A 23,313-nucleotide genomic window follows, 5' to 3' on the forward strand; every position below is an offset into this window, starting at 1 on the left:
GGATCAGCCCCCAGAGCGCTGCAAATATCCCGCAGCTCCGTCTGTAATTAACTCAATGAGCTTCTCATCTATTTCAAGTCATTGTATACGTACCATGGAGAACGTGCGACTAAGGAAGACAAGACGTCGCAGCATCCTCGGCTTCAAGGCGAGGCAGTCAGTCTGATGACGAGATTTCAGATGCCCCCCCAAAGCAATGACACCGGTTCCTCTACTCGTGACAGGCCTGCACGGCGAGTCCAAGGCACTTCTTCACCTCTTCCTTGCTGCAATTCTGTCTAATGCACTTCACAAGACGTTCCTTATCCGCCTTCGCGCAGAGACACTTAGGGGGGTGGACGGGACATTTGCTGATTTTGGACTCGTTTTGAACGCAAGGCCTCGCGCAAGCAGGGGCATCGTCCAATGATTGAGCCGTGGCGATGCCGGCGGCAACGGCAATAAAGGCGACGATGGAGAACTTCATGTTGATTAGGTTACCGGGGTTTGGTTGAAAGGTCAAATATTTCTGTGAGGATAGACGGTGATCAGATGATTGTTTTCTTGGGATGAGACAATCCTGCTGAGTGAAAGAATCGAGGCAAGATACCTGGAATCGTGAACAGTCTTTATAGTCGATGAGCGGGCATCTGAGCTTCTTGCGGAACACCTTGTGGCCTCGGGGCTGGCGTTGAAAGTTCAACAGCGAGCGAAACTTTGACTTCCTCATCGACAATATATCGAAGTCATTCCGGGTGAAATTATATCTCGGGGTGGCGCTAAACCCTGTGACGACAAGCAAATATGGCTGGAGATGGCTTCTAAGTGTGTAAGTCAATCATGGCGATGCTCCAACCACCCGTGTTCGTGGCCGAGAACAAGTAAAAGACTGGCCCGTACACAGTCGAGGAGGTGGGTTGCGGCCATAAAGGTACCACCGTTTTTAGGTCAGTTCATTGGGCTTCTGGCAAAACCTAACGGCAGTGTGAGCGATGTGTACTATCGTAGCCATTATTATTTTGGGCGTCGAACCTAATCGCGAGGTGGGAAAGGGGCTTCCATCCCCGCAGCATGTTTTACGAACGAAGATGTTATTGAGTGGGCTTCTCCCCGCCTCAGGACCCTTTCAGCCTAATATGAGGGAGTCGGCCGTGTATCACAAGGTGTGATTCGTCCCCGACTTAGCCTGGGTTCAGCCATGTTGAAGGGCACACGTACTTTCTTTTACTTCACTTTTCAAGGCAAGCCTCAATGGTTCTATCATCATGCGGCGGCTCAAGCATCGAGTAACGAAGACTTCCCGGTTTGAAGTAGATTGATACCTGCTGGCAATGCTACGTTCCTTCAATATCTTCTCCTAGCAGCGACTCACCGGTCTGCCATTGTTAGATCATCTGGGCCGCAATATGTGTTAGAGCTTTGTGATGCGGTCGAATACAAATAACAACAATTGAGAACAATGGCAAGGGTAGGTAGGTCACGAGTGCTGATCAGGATGGATTAATACTCTGTCTGGACGACATAACTCCTCCTCTTCTGCCGGTGCCGGTCACTGGCTGGTTCGATATCAACTTCATATATCAGCGGAACAGTTTTCCAAGTAAAAGGGTCATTGTATAAAAGAGCCGGTAAAAAGCACCAGAAACATTATGAAAGATGAGGGGGAAATGTCGCTCGTGATGTCGCTCAGCAATGGCATCTTGTCTATTAAAAAAGTCCGTGGTTCTTGCACTCGAACGCAGAAAACCTTACCATCGTTATCCTCGTGACTTCAAGTCGCGTATAACCATAGCTTGCATCATGCGCGTCGGAATCGTGGTTCCTTTGCTGTGGCTGACACCCACTGTCTCATGCCATGGTGCAGTCACGAACTACACCATTGATGGAAAGGTTTACCCGGGCAGGGTAGAGGGCTTTTCTCCAGCGACATCTCTGCCGAAGATCTAATGGCAATGGGCATTTAAAACCTATGTCCCCCATAGAAAGACCGGTGGTGTTACTGGCTAATTTTACGACCACAGCCCGATTATAACCCCACGATGAACGTCAATGATATACAAAGCGCTGCAACGGCGGCAACTCAGCAGACCCGACGGGAACCTTGAAACCAGGCACCAACATTACAGCTAATTGGAAGCAGTGGACTCATGCTCAGGGTCTTGTGATGGTCTGGTTGTGTGATTGAGGTAGCAATTTCAAGAGTTGCAGAGGTGACAAGCAGACTTGGTTCAAGATCGATCAAATGGGTCTCTGGGACAGTAATCTCAACAGCGAAAATTGGGGGACAGCCATCGTGCTCAAGCAGCTCAAGTGGTCGAACAAGATACCCAGTAACCTCAAGCCTAGAAAATACATCCCTCTATACGAACTGCTCGCCCTCTGCCAAGCCAATACCCCTCAATTCTACTTCGACTGTGCGCAGGTTGTGATGGAGGGATCCGGCACGGCTAATGCAACCTTCGTGTATTTCCAGATCGGCATATACCAAGGAGGACACCCGTCTGAAGACCCGCCCGGAGGTGCTGTGTGGTCCGGATGCGAATAGCTGTCGTCACACCACCGTCTTGGATCAGTTGGAATGGTTCTCATTACTGCTTACTCGAAAGGCTATTCCTAGCATCCGTGTTCTATAAACCCTGTCTCACACCGAAGACCCAAAACCTTTTCGTAAATGGGCAGCTATCTAGAAGATGAAGCTGAATGATATCGTTGGCCCTCTTTCCCCATCATTCTTATTGTAAGCCTCGTCTCCAACATGTCTGTCAGTCAGTTACGGACCTCGTCGGCACAGGGTCCTAGTCCTCCTTGGCCTGGAGGCAAATCTCCGTTGTTGCTGAAGACGAGACTTGGACGTCCTGAAGGACAAGACTTGGTTTTGTTTGGACCAGAAAAGCCGGGTATGATGTTGCATGCTGGGGTATTCGTGTTCGTTTTGACGTAGAGCCAGCCGTTGCATCCCTCTGGAACACTCTGGTGACAAACGGCGCAACAGTCCTGGGGGCTCTGGGCTGAGGTCAACGTAAAGTTCCAACCGACGCCGTTGTCGATGCCTATCCAATTAACGTCGCGAAGGAACTTGGATGAGTTGCATTCAGGGGCCTGCCGTACTGATAAGCAACTGAATGATGATGGCATGAGCACGGAGCCAACATAGGCGGGCCCGCAAAGGGGAGGTGGCTGACTTACTGGGACGAGAGTAGAGGAGGGTGTTGGGAGGGGGGTGGAGGACGAAATTTCGGATGTGAAAGTCGTCGGCGTGCTTCCGCTGCCCGGAGAATTCGGCGGAGGCCATTGTGCCCTCAGAATGGCCTTCATAATGACGACAGGAAGGACAGTGGCCAACAGTAGCAAGGCGATGATGGAGATTAGGATCTTCTTGTGACGGGCTAGGCTTTGGCAGAAGGCCTTTAGGGCTCCTGGATTGTCCTGGGGCGGTTGGGCTACTGAATTGTCCCAGGCCGGTTCAACGACGCCGTCGTTGCCAGTTCCGAGGTTGCCCATCTGCATGACCTCGGGAGCATCGTGTACCACGACTTGAGGCGCTGAGTTGGGGTCGAATTCCGCATATTGATTTTGAGCCATGGTGGGGGTCTTTTTATCGTGGGGTGCTGTTGTTAGTTTTGTTGTTGTGTCGACCTGGATAGGAGAAAAATATGGAAGCTGTCAATGGTGAAAGCAGTGGGAAGGGTGAAGGTGGGAGAGGTTAGGAAGCAGAAAAGTGAAGAAGGCCTGAGCTGAAGGTTGCGGAAGGCGCCAGTAGCTCTCTTCCTCGTTATATGTCATAACTTCTCGAGGGAGGTGCGAACATTGCAAGTGAGAGTGATGATGAGACGGAAGGCAAAAGGGAACCACGAAGGCCAAGGGCAAAAAAGAGAACGGAGACAATCAAGGAAGCAGTTGAGGAAACAAAAGGAAGAAAACAATGCCTGGCTGTGTGAGTCTCCTATGCTTCCATCTGCCTAGCCCGAATGTTGCTTTCCCTTTATTTGAAAGTCCAGCCAGGATAATCCCCCCCTTGTTACAGCTCAAGGCCAACAGGAAGGAACGATGCCATTGTAGCTCTTGGTTCGCAGCACAACGAGCCTGTATGTACCACGCTGACTTTCCACACACCGGTAACAAAGCTCCACATTCAAGGCCAAGTGTGTTGAAAGATGCTTATCATTCGTCGACCCTATTTCGTCTAACTGGGTTTTTCGCCGCCGGTCTCCCATCATAAGATGTTTTAATACTGGTCATACCCCGTCACATCATCTTCTTCTATGACTTCCTCAGCCCGCCATTCTACTAGGCCAGGGTCTTGGCATCACCATCCTTAAGCTTTCCAGCACTAACAAGTCTCTTGACCTCCTCGCTCCAAACGCTCTTGATCTCATCGGCAACCTTGAGGCCGTTGAGCTTGTTGGCCAGGGCTGCAATCTCATCGGTATCAATTTTGCCCTGGACAAGTTCAACGTCACCCAAGACGTTATCGATCGTCGCAGGCGAGGCCTCGCCCGGCACGAAGTAGTTCGCCTCCTTGACGGAACCCTTGAGAGCACGCTTGTTCTTCTTGAGAGCGCTCTTGGCAGCCTCCTTGGCTTTCTTGGACGCTTCGCGGTCCTGCTTGGCCTTCTCCTCGGCCTCCTTGGCCGCCTTCTCTTCAGCCTCCTTCTTCAGGCGCGCATCTTCCACAGCCTTTTTCTCGGCCGCCTCCTTGTCAAGTCTCTTCTTGTTTTTCGCAGCGTTGGCTTCCTGTCTGAAACGCTTAATTCGCTCGTCGCCGGCAGAACAGTCGTCAAGCAGCTTGCGGAGACGAGCATTGTCCTCAGCCTTCTTCTTCTTGCGGGCGTTGGCATTCTTGCGCTCAGTGTGACGTTTCTGATCTCTGTTTTCGTTGTCATCGGGGACATCCTCATCCAAGTACTCAAACGTCCTCCAGCTCTCGAAATTGTACCAGAAGTTGTAAAACTCCTCGACTTCGTCCTTGGTAGACTTGTCATCGCCGAATGTGGGAACAGGTTGGATTGTAGAGAAACGTGACTCGGACTTGAAGACATTGCCCCAAAGCTTGTAGAAGTTGCCCTTGGCAAGCTGCTTCTTGGTGGGAGGGTCGACATCGGCCTTCTCGTCAACCGAGTCGAACTGGCGACGCTTGACAGGGTCAAGAAGTACTTCGGTGGCCTTCTGAATGCACTTGAAGAAGTTGTCATCGTCGACGACACCGGCAGCAGCCTTCTTATCAGGGTGGTGCTTGAGGACCTTCTTGCGATGGGCGCGCTTGATCTGATCCTCCGTAGCCTTCCAGCGGTACTTGGTAATGCCGAGAACTTCGTAGTGATCTTGATTCTGTAGAGGCAAACCATGTCAGCGATCATTCCGTACATGCATGAGTCCACGAGTAGGCCAAGCCACCCACCTTCCAGTCCTTGGCATCGCGTTGGAGGAGCATGGGGTCCTCCGGCTCGCTAATGTCGCTGTCGTCATCGTTCTCGACCTTTTTAGCGGCCTCTTGAGCCTGGATACGGTCGTCCTCGGAGAAAGTGCGCTTGTGGCGGGCGCGGCGGGCATGAGCCAGGAAGTGAGGGCCGACAGGCTCAAGGCTGCGCTGAGTGGCAGCGGAGACTGAACCAACGGCCTTGAAGTCCTTCTCAGCCGACCAGCCCTCGGGGAGGACCGGAAGAGAATGCGCGACAATGGAAGCGGAAGCCATTCCGTCGATTTTTGAGACTCGAGAGGCTCAACCGTAGGTGTCGTGGAAGGAGAAGTTGATGGGATGTCGTCGCTTGGAGGGAAAATTCAGTAGCGTGGGGCTTTTTTTTTTCCCCCTCTCCAAAAAAAATAAAAATAAAAAATAACGTGGAGGGGTGAGGTGTCAGTACACCGACGGGACGGGCGTGGACCTAGCGCCTCCAGCAGCAACCTTTAATTTCTTCTCATACGCTTACTGATGACGGAGGTTGTTGTGGTATCACAATCAAGAATCTGTGCCTTTCGCCTGCGGTCTCCTTTGTAATTGGAGAAAGTCAGACTTGATATCCTTGACACCGAAAGAGCCAGAATAACTATTGCAATCACAACTTTCTGACCGAAGCGGGCCGATCACTCGTTCCCGTTGACGTGGAAACCATCATGTCCGTTCCCGCATATCGACATCTCTGGCGCGCTGCGAGAATCGCCTTCAAGGGTACGGAAACGGTCTTCCCGCTAGATACAGAAACCCACTGATGTTTGAAACTACAGGGGACGACCGCGTTCTCACCGCCGCAAGACAACAAATCCGCCAGGGTTTCCGCGACCAAGCCTCCCTGGCGCCTTCAGATCCTTCCCTAAGACAGGCTATTGAGAAAGCCGAGGATATCGCGAAGATCCTTAGACAAAATATCGTCCAGGGGAAGCAAGACGAAGCCCGTGTATACAGTACGTGATGCGAGTCTCAAGCCATTTTCTGTTCCCAGCGCATTATTGACTTTCTCATTCTCTCAGAGCTGCGGATTCACGAAGACACTGAACGTGGTGACAACGATTCCGTTAAGACGGCCGGTGGCAGTCAGGCGGGCAGATGTGGCTGCAACTAAGAGACAACGATTCACGTGTATTGAGGGGTGCATGTAATTTTGTAAAGTAGACAATGATACCCTGGTTAATGGTGTAAATCCGCCTCGATTGAATCCCCAAGGCCGCCGCAAGAGTGTTCCCGAACGCAGACTCCCAGACTCCGATAGAATTCTTCATTACCAAAATGATCCCTTTCTAATCGCCCTGAAGACTTGCATATCGAGGGCCATCGTCTGCACCCGGCGGCGGCGCAACGACAGCTGAAGCTGCTAGCTGGGCAGTGTCTCCAGCACCAGACCTATCTGTGATTTGTTTCCGCCCGGGCTGGCCGCCCCCGCGCGAACGACCTTGTCGCAGGCGAGCATCCATGAGCATCTGGGTTCGCTGCTCCTTGTCCATCGTGCCAAGAGCCTTGGGAACACCCCATCGAACGCGCAGAGGGCAGCCAGCGATGACAGCCCGACCCTGGCACGTCGCCGCTGCCTTTTCTGCAGCCTCTCTTGTCTCGTAGTTGACGAATGCGCAGTGTGACATGTGTGAACAGACCAGACTCTTGATTTTGCCATGGACTTTGAAGAAATCGCGAATCTTGTGCTCAGGCAGGTCATCTTCCACTCCGGTCACGAAAAGAGACATGATGTTCTGATCAGCCGGCGGCATGTAGTCTTGGGGTCCCGGCGGCAGCTGCGCTGCACTAGGGAAGGTCTGCTTGGCTCTGACGGGACGGGCGCCCGTGGCCGCGGCGGCTCTGGAGTCTCTAGTTCGAATCGGTCCAGGGCCACCAACTCCAGCGCCCACGGCGGGGTTGCCTCCAAACCCTTCTCTTGGACCGGGACCCGAGCCGGACGCAGAAGCCGAACTCAACTGCGGTTCGCCGTCCAAGCCATCCACCGGTCGGCCCTTTCGAAAATAAGGCTTGCTGGCAGCTAACCTCCTTAAAAGCTCTCGGGCCTTGTCGTCGGTCTTCTCATACTCCTCCACCCCGGCGCGGCCTTCCTCAATGGCACGCTCGTTGTTTTGCGCGAAGTATTCGCGGTTGATATCGGAGGATGGGCCTGGGGCTACCATTTTCAGAGCAGCATCGCGAACGACGATGGGGAGGCCGAAAGACAGGTCGAGCATACATGCTTGGCAGCAATTCTTCAAGCGTGCGCATGTAAGGCAGATATTCGTTCGTTTCTTCCGGCCGTGGGCTCGATCGGCGCTCCAGCTAAACACCGTGAATGGTCTTGTGCACTGTGACACGAAATAAATTTAGCAAATCATGTCGAAAATGGGTGTGAAAAGTATCTTACCAATTTGCATTCCGCACCATAATCCTCCTTGAGCATTTTGACGTAAGGGTTCTCTGGCAGGCAGTTCTCGCATACGGAGGGGAAATCTGTTGACTCCCAACCGGATCGATTTAGGTCCTGCTTGATTTGAGGTGGCATGGCACCTTAGAAGCGCGACCTTCGCGCGGTCGATCGAGGACGATTCGGGTACGGGCCAGCGTTTGGCTTTTGTTGCCGTTTTTGTTGCCGATGGGGGGATGTCGTAGGAATCCTGATTGTGGCGGCGAGCGAGGCGGCAGAAGTTGTTATGCGGCAGGGGAACGGAACTCGGGAGGTACCTGAGGCAAGGATACCCCAGTGACGCTCACTCTGATATCTTATCAACCAAAAGCACGTGACCTGCCAAATATCTAGTGACTCTGTAGCGACGGTTTAAACATTATCGTGGAACACGTTTACGCCTTAGCTTTTCAGATCTAGTCTATTTTTTGCCTGAAGAAATAGAACCACAATTTCGGGTCGCAAAAGAAGCGCCTACCATGTCGTTGCTGTGAGCATGCTTGTAATTATCTTTAGCACATTCTGAAAAGGCGCTGTGGCTTTCTGCTGCGACCTTCGCTGAAAAAGGGCCCCGTTCGGCGGCGCACCCCTTTAGTTAGCCGGCGCACCCCCTCTATAGCTAATTTTGCCTAGACTCTAATACTAGCCCTCCGCCCTACCTACTACTAAATTTCTAGTGTTTTTATTTATAGCTTATTAATACTACTCCTACGAACTATTTTTTAAAACTATTATGATATTATTATAAGAAGAGATTAAATTTAATAAAGAGGAGGCTATTATTATACTTAGTATTATATTAGTAGTCTCTACTAGCTCTATTACTACTAACTTTATTTTTCTTAATAACTTCTCTACTACTAATAAAAGTAATAATATGATTACTATTAACTTTAGCTTTATTTATATTTATACTATTAAGTATAATAACTATAGCTTTATTAAGTATACTTACTTTACTTTAAGTAAGAGATTTCTCTTAAAAAAAGCTATTTATAAAGCTTTACTTACTACTTACTTTATTAATAGCTTTTAAGTATATATTATATAAATAGCATATAGTTTTTAAGAGAAAACCTTTTATTAATATATTTACTTATTATACTATAATAATACTTCAATAAAGTAATATAAAACTTAAGTTTATATATTAAAGTGTTATAAAGGTTCCTCTTATATAACTTCTTATTTATAATAAGTTGTTATTTAACTTACCCCTATCTATAGTAATTACTTTATATATAGTAACGTGGTTGATAAGCGAAGCGATCAGACAAGCGAAGCGATCACCCGACCGCAACATACCTATCTCCTACCTTTACATTTACATTACGCTACACACAACCATGTCATCAGCAAATAAAGAAGCTCAATTGAACTTAGCTACCCAAGCAATCAAACGAAGCAATAATCTTAGCTTAAGAGCTGCATCCCAGATCTACTCAGTGCCTTACTCAACGCTACGCGACCGAATGAAGGGAAAGCTATCACGACGTGATACTATACCTAACTCACGCAAATTAACGGAGCTTGAAGAGGAGAAGCTAGTTGAGTATATCCTCGACCTGGATCCCCGATCGTTTCCTCCTCGCATCAGTGGTGTGGAAGATATGGCCAATCGACTGCTTGCCGACCGCGACACGCCCCCAGTTGGGAAGCGCTGGGCTTCGAACTTCATCAAGCGACAACCGCAGCTCCGGACGCGCTTTTTTCGCAAGTACGACTATAAGAGGGCCCAATGCGAAGATCCAGACGCGATAAACGCGTGGTTTCGTCTTGTGGCGAATACAATCGCGAAATACGGCATTGTGGACTCCGATATCTATAATTTCGATGAGACTGGGTTTATGATGGGCCAGATTGCATCCGGGATGGTCGTCACGAGTGCCGAAAGGCGTTCAAACACGAAAATGATGCAGCCTGGTGACCGTCAATGGGTTACAGTCATTCAGGCCATCAACTCGTCAGGCTACAGCGTTCCGCCGTACATCATCGTTGCAGGCCAATATCACCTCTCCACGTGGTATACAGAAACCAGTCTCCCACGCGACTGGGTCATCGCAACGTCTGAAAACGGATGGACAACAAACGAAAGAGGCCTAGACTGGCTACAGCACTTTAACCGGCATACAAAACCGCGTGCAAGTAGTAGTTATCGCCTCCTCATTGTCGATGGGCATGAAAGTCACCACGCCGCCGACTTTGAGATATATTGCAAGGAAAACAACATCATCACACTCTGTATGCCGGCCCATTCGTCTCATCTGCTTCAGCCCTTAGATGTTGGGTGTTTTGGGCCGCTAAAGAAGGCTTATGGTCGACAAATTGAGGATAAGATGCGCCGGGGTAATACGCACATTACAAAGGAAGACTTCTTCCCTGCGTTTCGCGAGGCATTTACACAAGCCCTCACAGTTAAAAACATCCAGGGAGGTTTCAGAGGGGCTGGGCTTGTCCCTCTAAGTGCCGAAAGTGTGCTTTCAAAGCTCGATATCAAGTTACACACTCCAACGCCTCCAGGGTCCCTTCCAACAACACCCCCCCGCGTGGACTTCTCAGACGCCAAACAACCCAACTGAGGCGTCTTCTCAGTCTGAACTCATCAAAAGGAGGATCTCTCGCCATCAGAATAGCTCCCCAACTTCAATTATTGAAGCTGTAGAGCATCTATCAAAGGGAGCGCGGGGATTTATGCACCAGATTGCCTTACTAAGGTCTGAGGTCCAGATCCTTCGGGAAGAGAATAACCTACTTAGCCGACGCAGAAGGGCTAAGAAAACACGTCTCAGACAAGGAGGAAGTCTTACTGTAGCTGAGGCTGAGGACCTTCAGTCGCAGAGAGAGGCGACAGCTCAGATCGAGGAGGAAACGCGCCGGAGTAGTGGCCGTCGGCCGAGGACGGAAACAGGTCAACGGCGATGTGGTGTCTGTGGGAACACTGGTCATAATGCGCGAACATGTCAGTTTATTGAAGAAACATCTAATGAAGAGGTTTCTGAGTAGTTTGAACTCAATTGATTCTGTGGGTGTTGTGTACGAGTTAGAAATGTGCTGTGGTTGCGGTTGGGTGATCGCTTCGCTTGTCTGATCGCTTCGCTTATCAACCACGTTATACTTAATATATTAAAGTAGCTTAAGTAACTATTATAACTACTATAACTATAAATTTTTTCATACTAACTTCTATTATAAGATATATTAGCTCCTCTTTACTAAAGTAGTATTAAATATTATATATTTTTAAAACTATAGTATTTAATTTATTTACTTCTTTATAGCTTTATATATGAAAGTATTTAATATAATATTATTAGCTATTATAATATTATTAATATCTTTTACTACTACTGTAAAGAGCTTATTAGCTATATATTAATTAAGTAGCTATTTAATTAATTAGATAACTTAGAGAAGTATTAATACTACTTTAAGTAAGATTCTAAGGATTATATTATAGCTCTTCTTATAATACTGTATATAGTAGTTACTTATTTTAAAAACTACTTTAATATTTTATTAATAGATTTAATATATAATACTAATTACTTTAATATACTACTTTCTAATATATATAGTACTAATAGTAATATGTAAGCTTTTTAAGTTACTTTTTATTTCTTATTTAGTAAGAAGGAATATAATTATAAGTAAACAATTAATACTCTTATTAAACTACTTAAAAATTATAATATTAAGTACTTATAAGTTACTTATACTAATTATAAACTTACCTCTATTAAAGCTTTTAATATTAGCTTTACTTTTTATACTATATTATACTTTCTTTATTACTAATATATTAATATAAATATTCTTACTAAAACTAAGTATTACTTCCCTTATATTATAAAGAATACTAATAGTAGCATTACTTACTATCTATAGTTTATTTAGTTTTTTAAAGATTAGAATAATCTCCTCTATATTAATATATAAGATTCATATAACTAATAAAAAGCTACTTTTAAGACTACTAGCTACTCTAACTTTATAGTTAATTATATTTTCTCTATATAGATTATATTTTAGTATAAGAAGTTAGTAGCTTTTAAAACTAATTAGATTACTTATTTTAGCTATACTATAATATTGATTATTAAGTCTTCTTATACTTTTATTAAGTGTTAGGTTTACTATTATACTAGTAATTTTAAAAATATCTTTTAGAAATTAGTAGTTTTTTAGGATCAATAGAATAATAACTTAATATAGTATATTAAAATATATAAAAGTAAGGCGTTAAATTAGCTTAATAAAGTCTTTAGTAAAATTAAATATTATATCTATAATAAAGTACTTAATAACTTTATTAATAAGCTAGTTAAGCTAGTAAAACTAAATAAGAGTAGCTTAATATAAATACTAAAGTATACTTATAAGTTTTACTTAGTTAATAAGATATATAGCTTATTTTATGATTATATTCTTTAGCTTTATAAGTAGTAAGATTAGTTACTACTATTTAAAAAGATTTAACTTTATTAGTTTTAGATTTAAGGACTATTTTAACTTCTAGTTAGTATTATTAGCTTATTCCTCTTTAATCCTCTATAAGTTAGAGCTAAAAGTTACTTTTATATTATTAAGAAGGTTAGTAATATAACTTCTAAATATAACACCTCTTATTTTAAGTTTAAGATTACTAATAAAACTACTAAGGTATTATTAATACTACTATTAACTATACTACTTACTTTTAATAAAGCTATAACTACTTAAGAAGGTTTTAAAGTTATTAAATATAATAATATATATAAAGCTAATACTAAATATTATTATTAATCTAATAAGGCTACTACTATTTTTAAGTATATTAATAATATTAAAGTAATTAATCTAACTATTAATATACTATTAAGCTTATTATAATACTTACTTATACTTATTAAGCTTATTTTATAGGTTAAAGGTGAATTTATATAGTTAGATACTATATAGGATATATATAATTTAATATTATTTAAATATAATATTAATATTAACCTTAAACTTAAAGGCGTATTGAATTATTTTATTAATAAAGCAGAGGCTAGTTAGGTATAAGAAGTAATAGAAGTAGCTAAACTATAAGGAATTAAGTATTAAAGTTAGCTAGGTTATTAATTTAAATATTATATTTATTTATAGATACTAGAGATTATATAATATAATAGCTTTTTAATTAAAATCTAAAGAACTAGCTATTAAACTTTAAATTATTTAAATCTAAGGAGTTTTTAAACGATTTAATAACTTAGTGAAACCCTAGCTAATCCTCTAGCTAATTTAAGCTAATTAGAGGCCTCTATTTTAACCGCTTAAGTTAGCGTTTCGCTGGTTTTGCTAGTTATTGGAGGTATACGCCTCATACGCTATAGAGGGGGTGCGCCGCCGAACGGGGCCCCTGAAAAAGCTGTTCAACGCCTAGATCGTGAAATACATACGCCGAGCTGTAGGTCGGGACGGTCTCTGCATCGGTTGCGTCTGTCACTGGTGGTCTGGGACCTAGCATTGTCTTTGCCCCCTTTATGTGACAATTGCTGCAATTCCCAGCACTGCTGCACAGCATGCAAGTCAGGTACGTGGTAAGTGGACGAACCTGCGACTTGATGCACCGTTCAGATCATGTGCTTTTCACTGCTTATTGACCGGTCCCATCCTCAGACTTGCGACTTTCGATATCAGTTCTAACGAAGACGAAACAAGGTGGATGGCATGCTCTTATGTTTACCGCTTGGAAGCGCCGCGTCAAGCACTTGAACGTGCCGGCTTTAACTGACCCTAGCGGCTCATTCTGCATGCTCGGGAGCCTGCATAATTCTGAACCCCATGGACAACGAGATCAAACTTCGGGCAGGCCAAAAGTAGAGAGGAGGCCATGGACAAGTTGGAGGAAGTGGCTGGCACATGCCAGCGCGACGTGGCGGCATGGCCACCCCGTCGTGATATGAGGCTTCGAGTTCGTATTCGGCTTGAACAGGCCAACCCCGGGTCCCTGCTCTATTGTCCGAGCCGGCATGCATTTACTGCCCGTCACACCGTGAATCCATCGCCTGCTGAACCAATGTGAAGCAGTACTGCTAAGGTAGGTACAAAACACACTCATGTTCAATGTTTATTGGTCAATTGCCGGGAAACTTGGTCTAGACAGCACCAAATAATCCGTGGTACGTGGTTGGATGTTAGGCGTCTGTTAGATGGGGACCCTTGCATCAACATCTCACCTATACTTTCACGTAACCTAATAGTAGTAGTCTCCTGAGTGGCAGGAGACGCACTCTCTTCTTAGCAATGAGGTATTGAGAGCATCTATACTAAATGTTTAGAGGGCCATCCGGATGCTGCTGCTAGTCGGTCAAGTGGGACCCCCCCCTCCCCCCGGCAATGTACCTTGCAACTTGCCGTATCTCGCTGCTGTACACATGTACCTTACCACTTTACCTTACCTGACCTACCGAGGCGGTCACAGTGTTGGTGGGCATGGGCGCGGAAGTGAAATTTACATGGCCAAAACAGAGAGAAACAATCTCCCATGCCAGCCTCGACTCGCCCGCCGCTCTCCTTTTCCAGCCGACAAGGGGGAAAAAAAAAAAAAGAGAGAGAAAAAGCCCAAACCCCCCGCTCACCCATTTATGCGAAACTACTGAATCCTGGCTCTCTCACTCTCTTGCTCTCTCTTTCATCCTCCTACTGAGTTCTCAACTGTGTCGGAATTTCGTCGCTTCACAGTCTATTGATTGCATCTAGCTTCTCCTACGTAAACCTCAACATCCGTCATGGTTTCCTCAACGAGCAACAACCTCGAGCGCGAGGATCACGCTCGCGATGCTCAATTCAACAAGGCCCTCCACGGTGACAGTGCAAAGGCGACTGGTGGTCTTGCTGCCATGTTCAGCAAGGGCCGCGATGCCAAGCAGGCTGCTGTCGACGAGTATTTCAAGCACTGGGACAACAAGGCCGCTAAGGACGAGACCGCTGAGGAGCGAGCCGTATGTCGAGTTCCCACGCCCGGACGTTGCGATTAAGCATAGACTGACCAGCTACTCTCCTTTAGTCTAGAACAGCCGAGTACGCGACTTTGACCAGACAGTACGTTCACGATGCTCACATGCCTACATGCCTTCCGAATCATGAAGCCGCCTAACTCTCGCCATTTTTCAGCTACTACAACCTTGCAACCGACCTCTATGAGTATGGTTGGGGCCAATCCTTCCACTTTTGCCGCTTCTCTCACGGCGAGCCCTTCTACCAGGCGATTGCTCGTCATGAGCACTACCTCGCCCACCAGATCGGCATCAAGGAGGGCATGAAGGTTCTTGATGTTGGATGTGGTGTTGGTGGACCTGCGCGCGAAATCGCCAAGTTCACCGGCTGCCACGTCACCGGTCTGAACAACAACGACTACCAGATCGACCGAGCAACCCACTACGCCACCAAGGAAGGTCTGGCGAGCCAACTGAAGTTCGTCAAGGGAGACTTCATGGTTAGTCGTACTACCCTTATTTCCAATCCTCATTAACTGGATCAACTAACCGTCCGCTCTCAGCAAATGTCTTTCCCAGACAACTCGTTCGACGCCGTCTACGCTATCGAAGCCACGGTTCACGCTCCTAGCCTGGAGGGTATTTACAGCGAAATCTTTCGCGTTCTTAAGCCCGGCGGCGTCTTTGGCGTATACGAGTGGTTGATGACGGACAAATACGACAATGATAACCTGGAGCATCGCGAAATCCGACTTGGTATCGAGCAGGGCGATGGTATTTCTAACATGTGCAAGGTCTCGGAGGGTCTGGCTGCCATGAAGGCCGCAGGCTTTGAGATGCTCCATCACGAGGATCTTGCCGACAGGCCCGACCCCATGCCGTGGTACTGGCCCCTGTCTGGTGACGTGCGATACATCCAGTCTGTCTTTGACATCTTCACCATCGTGCGGATGACGAAGTGGGGACGAACCATTATGCACAACCTCATTGGAGGTTTGGAGGCTATCAAGCTTGCCCCTGCCGGTACCATGAAGACGGCGAACAGTTTGGCGGTGGCAGCTGACTGCTTGGTTGCAGGTGGAAAGGACCACCTGTTCACCCCCATGTATCTCATGGTTGGCAAGAAGCCTGCCAACTGAAGAGCTGGCGATATAGAATACTTATCGCAAAAAGAAAGAAGGAATTAAATGAATGGGAAGAGCAGAGGTCATGACATTGCAACTCATTGTATGAGAGTACATTATATCACCACACGTAGCATAATTGTAATTACGAAGAGAAATCATTCATAATATGAAGCACTTACACTCAGTCGTGCTGCCTCCGATCTCTAGGATGTTGTGCGACACGCAATTTGAAAGATGCAAATTTCATCTTGACTCACTCGTGATTCTAGGGCAAGACTTCGTCACGTTGAGGTATTATCGGAATCGTTCGACAATGACAATGCCAGCACCGATCCGTTGTGTGCCTAACTAGCCACCACCCGCCACATTGAAACACTCGAAAGCTATGTCCGATGAGAACTCAATGGGGACTAACAAAGTCCGACAGGTGGACCCAGCGCAGACCACCGCTCTAAATGTGTCCCGCCATCTCACTCGCAGTTCGGATGGAAACGGGTGGCAGCGGTCGTAATACTGTTGGAGCTCAAACTGGAGCTCGTCGGGATTCAATCGGACCTGCTTTGTGGTGTAGAGAATGGATAGGTGGCTCCCTAGCCAAATGCTTGATTGGCCGACAAAAAAGGCGCGACCGATTATCTAATGCGCAGGGAGAGCGCTAGTCCAGATACGGGATAGCCCCCACGTCCAGGGCCTCCCCAACGCTGTTGTTTGGCAGCTCGCCGCAATTCAACGGACTCAACGCCCATAGAGCTAAGTAAAAAAAAAAAAGCTGCGAAATCCCTCGACAGCTCCGGTCACACTCCCATCCCTCTCCCTCCGACGCCCACCTTTCAACCTTCGTCGTTGGCCATCAGTACTCCCGTACTTGCGGCCGTTGACTGTCGCCTACTTGCTCTTTTCTGAAATTGCAACTGGAATTTTGATCTGGGAATACCGTTTTCCCACTTGCGACATCCGCGCCTCAAATCAACCCGCACGCCGAAAACTCAATTCGCCATGTCCCGATTTCTCCGTCCCGTGGCTCGCCTGGCGGCCTCGTCCAGAGCTGCTGCTCTGCGCTCCTCTCCCATTTCCCAGTTCGCCAGCCGACCCGCGGCCTTCGCCGTTCAGACAAGGACGTATGCAGATGCCAAGGGAACCAAGGACTACACTGTTCGTGAGGCCCTGAACGAGGCCCTCGCCGAGGAGCTCGAATCCAACGACAAGGTCTTCGTCCTTGGCGAGGAGGTCGCTCAGTACAATGGCGCGTACAAGGTTACAAAGGGTCTCTTGGATCGTTTCGGAGATAAGCGTGTCATTGATACGCCCATCACTGAGAGTGGTTTCTGCGGTCTCGCTGTTGGCGCTGCTCTGAGTGGACTGCACCCTGTGGTATGTAGTTAATTCCTTCTTCCTGTTGATTGAGTCGATGGTTGGCTGTTGCATCCTTGACGAGAGTGCCTCCTTCAAGACCCGAACTCTTATCTCTAACTTGTGTTCCCTCCCAACAGTGCGAGTTCATGACCTTCAACTTCGCTATGCAAGCCATCGACCAGATTGTCAACTCTGCCGCCAAGACCCTTTACATGTCGGGTGGTATTCAGCCCTGCAACATCACGTTCCGTGGGCCCAACGGCTTTGCCGCCGGTGTCGCTGCTCAGCACTCACAGGACTACTCTGCGTGGTACGGCAGCATCCCCGGCCTGAAGGTTGTTTCCCCGTGGAGCGCCGAGGACGCCAAGGGTCTTTTGAAGGCCGCCATCCGCGACCCCAACCCTGTGGTCGTCCTCGAGAACGAGCTCATGTACGGCCAGACCTTTCCCATGTCAGAGGCTGCCCAGAAGGACGACTTTGTTCTCCCCTTCGGCAAGGCCAAAGTCGAGCGTTCTGGCAAGGACCTGACCATTGTCACTCTTTCGCGCTGCGTTGGCCAAACGTTGGTTGCAGCCGAGAACCTGAAGAAGAAGTATGGTGTTGAGGTCGAGGTCATCAACCTGCGCTCCATCAAGCCCTTGGACGTTGAATCTATCGTAAAGTCTGTGAAGAAGACTCATCGCCTTCTCTCGGTGGAGTCTGGCTTCCCCGCCTTTGGTGTTGGCTCCGAGATTCTGGCCCTGACCATGGAATATGCCTTCGACTACCTCGACGCCCCTGCTCAGAGAGTTACTGGTGCCGATGTTCCTACGCCCTACGCCCAGGGTCTCGAGGAGATGAGCTTCCCTACCGAGCAGATCATCGAGGACTACGTCGCAAAGATGCTGCGTCTCTGAGGAATCATACGAAATGAATGAAGGCGTGGGTGCCGGTGTGCTACTTGATGCGATGCTTCCCGAGATGGGACGCAGTTCATAATGGGATGTTGAGCTTGATAGACTCGGGGGAAGCTTGTACTTGTATGTTGCTCAGTTGTCATATATACATCTCATACCCTGAGAGCGCAACTAGTCGTGAAGGATCACCTGTAGACAATTGGCTTGGCCAGACTGCCTGGCTATGCATTTGCGGGCAGGAATTGTGGGCGCATTGACGGAAGGCCCAGCCATGTGTCCGGCGGGGATCGGTCAGTGACTGCTCTGGATTCTAGGGTTGTGAGTGCAAAAGCTAGACGCTCGACGGTGATTTGTCCCTCCAGGAACTCACTAAATGGGCGAGGCTTTGTGCGATCTGATAGAACAGCGCCGCATATGTATGATGGTGAGCGGGAATGATGGAGGCTCTTGTGAGGTGTATGTCGGGAGCCAAAGTGTCCGCAAAGCTAGCCACCGTTATTGGGCTCGGTAACACACGCGTCGGCCAGGCTACCTTATTCGGTTCATCAAGGCATGGCTTGCCCGACGTGCTGCATAACTTGAGTCCAGTACCTGTAGTCTCATTGCTTGTCGTCTACATGTCCCGAAAAGACAAAATGTCAGCAAGCGCGCACCCAATCCATCTCGCGATTGTTTTGCTGTAATCAAGAGATGAGGTTCAAGACGGCCCTCGCCGTGGGCGCAGCACCTAGCGACCGCCCCACGCGCCGTCACCAACCCCACCTGCCCTAAGCGTACTAAGGCAGTCTGCATTACCAGGGAGCTTGGGCTAGCTACTTTACCCAATTGCATCACCACCACAACTTCATATCACCCACACACCAGTGCAAAGACATTTTGTTTGTGCGTTGAACCGTCATTCAAGATGGCTTCTGATCTGGCTAAGGCCACTCAGGGTCTATCTCTTGAAGACGACGCCTTCAACATCGACGATATTCTGTTTGAGCAGCGACCACGCAAACGAGTCAAACAGAATGTGTTGGAACTCAGGTCACACCTTGAGGACAAGTTCCTTACGCCTACCACAGAATTCTCACCAATTTGGCTCAACCGACTCCAACAGTAAAGTCTAACCATTGGTCATCGTCTCTTTCTTGTTGCTAACTTGATCTCTCTAGACGCTGGGACTGCCCCGTGGACTACAATGAGCTGTTCAAGATTGGTCAACCTCAGACCCGAACCGTCACACGATTTCAGAGGCATGGTCTAGAGGGCAGAGTGACAGGCTACAAAAATGTGACTGTCCCTGCTAACAGTGCCACGGCGAAGAACTCTACTTCATTCCTGCGCAAGCCAGCCAGCAGAGCTGACTTCGTACGAGGTGCCGCTGGCTTTTTCCCTTTTGCTCCCGGCGGTTTGGAGGGCATCGAGGCCACGGCCGCTCTCGAGGACCAGGTCCATCGAGCTGGCGTGGGTGACGATGCAGCACCCTCGAACAGGCTCGAGAGAGTAATCAAACTTGGCGAGGGCGGGCTGCTCGAAGTTGCTCCCGGCCTCAATCGCGGTATTGACGTCAGCATGAAAAAGACTAACGAGGATGAGGCCAGGGCAGTGGAGCAAGAGCTGGACCAAGAGCCTGAGGAGGCGCCGGAAGTCGAAGAGCCGGCAAGCGAAGCTCAAACAAATGGCGAAAGGGATCCTGAGTCCGACGAGGAAGACGGCGAGGACATCGATGCTATCTTGCCTGTTGAGTTCCCGGCTTTGGAGCCACACGGTACCCTTACAGCGTCAAGTGCTAGGAAGGCTGGACGAGAGTGGGCCCATATGGTCGACATTAAGAGAGAGATCCCAAATTTCAGGGAGCTGGTGCCCGACATGGCAAGAGACTGGCCCTTCGAGCTCGACACTTTTCAAAAGGAAGCCATCTATCATCTCGAAAACGGCGATTCTGTCTTTGTCGCTGCACATACTTCAGCGGGCAAGACTGTCGTCGCTGAGTATGCCATCGCCCTCGCTGCAAAGCACATGACGAAGGCCATCTATACCTCACCCATCAAGGCTTTGAGCAACCAAAAGTTCCGGGACTTCCGCCAAACATTCGATGAGGTGGGAATCCTGACCGGCGACGTCCAAATCAACCCAGAGGCAAGCTGTCTGATCATGACTACGGAGATTCTGCGCAGTATGCTCTATAGAGGGGCAGATTTGATACGGGACGTTGAGTTCGTTATCTTTGATGAGGTGCACTACGTCAATGATTTTGAACGCGGTGTAGTCTGGGAGGAGGTCATTATTATGCTTCCAGAGCACGTCACGCTGATCCTGTTATCTGCTACTGTACCCAATACTTACGAGTTCGCTTCTTGGGTTGGAAGGACAAAGCAGAAAGACATCTACGTCATCTCCACCCCAAAGCGCCCTATTCCACTTGAGCATTACCTCTGGGCTGGCAAAAACATACACAAGATTGTGGACTCCGACAAGAAATTCGTCGAAAAAGGGTGGAAGGAAGCCAACCAGGCCATTCAAGGCAAGGACAAGCCGAAGGCCCCGGAAACGACCAACTCGGCGCGTGGTGGCGGTGTTGCTGGCCAGAGAGGAGGCCAGAGAGGTGGAGCACAGCGCGGCGGGCAGCGCGGCGGACCTCGGGGTGGTGGAGGCCAGCAAAGAGGGCGTGGCGGACCACCACGTGCCAGCCATGCCCCAGGCCACCTAGGACGGACTGGTCGTCAAGGCGGCTTCACATCGGCTGCTCAGGACAAGAATCTCTGGGTTCATCTTGTGCAATTCCTCAAGAAGTCCAATTTGCTACCTGGCTGTATCTTCGTCTTCTCGAAGAAACGGTGCGAGGAAAATGCCGATGCACTTAGCAACCAGGACTTCTGCACCGCCGCCGAGAAGAGTGCGATTCATATGACTATTGAGAAGTCAATCGCCAGATTGAAGCCCGAAGACCGAGTCCTCCCTCAAATAATCAGACTGAGGGAACTCTTGTCGAGGGGTATTGCAGTCCACCATGGAGGCCTTCTACCCATTGTCAAAGAGATTGTCGAGATTCTCTTCGCTCAAACTCTCGTTAAAGTGCTATTTGCAACGGAAACATTTGCCATGGGTCTTAACTTGCCAACTCGAACTGTCGTCTTTTCAGGCTATCGGAAGCACGATGGTCATTCGTTCCGAAACCTACTTCCCGGTGAATACACGCAAATGGCTGGTCGGGCAGGGCGCCGAGGCCTGGACACTGTTGGTTCAGTTATCATCGTTCCGCCAGGTGGCGATGAGGCCCCCCCAGTTGTTGATCTCCAGAAGATGATCTTGGGAGAGCCATCGAAGCTAAGATCCCAATTTCGACTCACTTACAACATGATTCTCAACTTGTTGCGAGTGGAGGCACTCAAGATTGAAGAGATGATTAAGCGCAGCTTTTCAGAACATGCCACACAACAGCTGCTGCCGGAGCATGAGAAGGCCGTCAAGGTTTCGGAGGCCGATCTGGCCAAGATCAAGCGGGACTCATGCAATACCTGTGACGCATCAATTGACGACTGTCACCAAGCCTGTCAAGACTACAAAGTGCTGACCGAGGAAATGTATAAGTTCCTCCTTGGCATCCCTATCGGCCGCAAGATGTTCAGCCAGTCGCGCCTGATGGTGTACAATAAAGATGGCATCCGTACACCGGGCATTCTGTTGTCGGACGGGGCAACAAACAAGGGCCCACAGGGCAGTCCGACTCTGCATGTATGCGAGATCAGACTCATGAGGGAAACTCGGGACTCGACCGACCTTCTACCCTTCATTCCGGCCTTTCGCAAATATCTTACGCCGCTCCCACAGGCGAAGAAGCACATTCGCATTAAGACCTTGCATGTGCCCCTGGGCGATGTAGAGTGCCTCACCAGGTACGTGACGAAGGGTATCGTGCCAGAGATCTTTCAGAGTGGCGAGAAGTACATCAAGGCAAAGGACAGACTCCATTCGATCTGTCGATCATGGGACGACCTGTGGGATGAAATGGACCTTTCCAAGATCAAAAACCTGCAATTTCAGGAGATGATGAAGAAACGAAAGGATGCTGAGCTCACTGCATCGTCGTCTCCATCACTATACTGTGGACAGTTCTTGAAGCATGTAAGTGACATCTTTTTACAAAGACATATTGACGACGAGCGACTGCTAACGCTATATGAACAAACAGTTCGCGATGTGCCATGATCAGTGGCTCATCAAGGAGCACATTTCTCAGTTGCGCCAGTCTCTGTCGGACCAGAATCTACAGCTGCTTCCCGACTATGAGCAACGAATCCAGGTGTTGAAGCAACTTCAATTCATCGACGAGAGTTCCAGGATTCAGCTCAAGGGCAAGGTAGCTTGCGAAATCCATTCAGGCGATGAACTCGTCCTGACGGAGCTGATTTTGGACAACGTGCTCGCAGACTACGAGCCGGCTGAGATTGCAGCTTTGCTTTCTGCCTTTGTGTTTCAGGAGAAGACTGACTCACAGCCAAATTTGACCGGAAATCTTGAGCGTGGCAAGGACACCATCATTGCTATCAGCGAGAAGGTGAACGAGGTACAAACGCTGTACCAGGTCATCCAAGCCGCGGACGATTCCAATGACTTCATATCTCGTCCTAGATTCGGTCTGATGGAGGTGGTCTATGAATGGGCTAGAGGCATGAGCTTCAAAAACATCACCGACCTCACAGACGTTCTTGAGGGCACAATCGTGCGAACCATCACGCGGCTTGACGAGACATGCCGTGAGGTGAAGAATGCTGCTCGTATCATCGGCGATCCGGAACTGTATCAGAAGATGCAGACTGCACAGGAGATGATCAAGCGGGATATTACAGCAGTAGCCAGTTTGTACATGTAGAAAATAAAGTGTTCAACATGCCTCAAGTCTAATCATAATACGCGTTGGCCAACGATTTGCCTGAGTTTCGATTGAAACCACAAACGTGCTGCCGCGGCACAGAGCCCTCCTACAGAAGACTCCTTCCCATGACGTTTTGTGTTCGTGAGCTCATTCCTCCAGTATTCTTCTCGCGAGTGCCAACTCCCCAAAAACGCCTGATTAAAAAAGTCCCGAAATCCTTAATGAGTGATGCCAGCCTTGGCTGCTTAATTTGACAGCGTGCGA

At 48.3% G+C, this 23,313-nt stretch overlaps 8 protein-coding genes across 8 annotated transcripts; 4 read left to right on the forward strand and 4 right to left on the reverse strand.

The window, feature by feature from the left end:
* Positions 1–2,745: 2,745 nt before the first annotated feature.
* Positions 2,746–3,561, reverse strand: CGGC5_v011221 (uncharacterized protein; the record flags this gene model as incomplete). Its single annotated transcript, XM_066152503.1, has 1 exon — positions 2,746–3,561. The coding sequence occupies one exon, from the start codon at positions 3,559–3,561 to the stop codon at positions 2,746–2,748; it is 816 nt and encodes a 271-aa protein (XP_066008218.1).
* A 705-nt stretch (positions 3,562–4,266) lies between these two features.
* Positions 4,267–5,671, reverse strand: zuo1 (Zuotin; the record flags this gene model as incomplete). Its single annotated transcript, XM_032028662.1, has 2 exons — positions 4,267–5,307; positions 5,378–5,671. The coding sequence occupies 2 exons, from the start codon at positions 5,669–5,671 to the stop codon at positions 4,267–4,269; spliced, it is 1,335 nt and encodes a 444-aa protein (XP_031891577.1).
* Positions 5,672–6,090: 419 nt separating this feature from the next.
* CGGC5_v011223 (Mitochondrial zinc maintenance protein 1) lies at positions 6,091–6,536 on the forward strand (the record flags this gene model as incomplete). The annotated part of the gene is made up of 3 exons (XM_032028661.1): positions 6,091–6,145; positions 6,202–6,378; positions 6,445–6,536. The coding sequence occupies 3 exons, from the start codon at positions 6,091–6,093 to the stop codon at positions 6,534–6,536; spliced, it is 324 nt and encodes a 107-aa protein (XP_031891578.1).
* A 175-nt stretch (positions 6,537–6,711) lies between these two features.
* slt-11 (Pre-mRNA-splicing factor slt-11) lies at positions 6,712–7,847 on the reverse strand (the record flags this gene model as incomplete). Its single annotated transcript, XM_032028660.2, has 2 exons — positions 6,712–7,752; positions 7,812–7,847. 2 exons carry the CDS (start codon positions 7,845–7,847, stop codon positions 6,712–6,714), a joined length of 1,077 nt encoding a protein of 358 aa, XP_031891579.2.
* A 2,627-nt stretch (positions 7,848–10,474) lies between these two features.
* Positions 10,475–10,809, reverse strand: CGGC5_v011225 (uncharacterized protein; the record flags this gene model as incomplete). The annotated part of the gene is made up of 2 exons (XM_066152504.1): positions 10,475–10,580; positions 10,658–10,809. The coding sequence occupies 2 exons, from the start codon at positions 10,807–10,809 to the stop codon at positions 10,475–10,477; spliced, it is 258 nt and encodes an 85-aa protein (XP_066008219.1).
* Positions 10,810–14,605: 3,796 nt separating this feature from the next.
* Positions 14,606–15,951, forward strand: erg-4 (Sterol 24-C-methyltransferase erg-4; the record flags this gene model as incomplete). The annotated part of the gene is made up of 4 exons (XM_032028659.1): positions 14,606–14,818; positions 14,884–14,918; positions 14,991–15,312; positions 15,376–15,951. The coding sequence occupies 4 exons, from the start codon at positions 14,606–14,608 to the stop codon at positions 15,949–15,951; spliced, it is 1,146 nt and encodes a 381-aa protein (XP_031891580.1).
* A 984-nt stretch (positions 15,952–16,935) lies between these two features.
* On the forward strand, positions 16,936–18,188 carry CGGC5_v011227 (Pyruvate dehydrogenase E1 component subunit beta; the record flags this gene model as incomplete). The annotated part of the gene is made up of 2 exons (XM_032028657.1): positions 16,936–17,310; positions 17,430–18,188. The coding sequence occupies 2 exons, from the start codon at positions 16,936–16,938 to the stop codon at positions 18,186–18,188; spliced, it is 1,134 nt and encodes a 377-aa protein (XP_031891327.1).
* Positions 18,189–19,092: 904 nt separating this feature from the next.
* On the forward strand, positions 19,093–23,046 carry CGGC5_v011228 (putative ATP-dependent RNA helicase; the record flags this gene model as incomplete). Its single annotated transcript, XM_032028656.1, has 3 exons — positions 19,093–19,289; positions 19,346–22,298; positions 22,366–23,046. 3 exons carry the CDS (start codon positions 19,093–19,095, stop codon positions 23,044–23,046), a joined length of 3,831 nt encoding a protein of 1,276 aa, XP_031891326.1.
* Between the last annotated feature and the right edge of the window lie 267 nt (positions 23,047–23,313).

This window comes from Colletotrichum fructicola (genome assembly GCF_000319635.2).
Source record: "Colletotrichum fructicola Nara gc5 chromosome Unknown KSG_Nara_v1_contig06, whole genome shotgun sequence".
NCBI classification, from domain to species: Eukaryota; Fungi; Ascomycota; class Sordariomycetes; order Glomerellales; family Glomerellaceae; genus Colletotrichum; species Colletotrichum fructicola.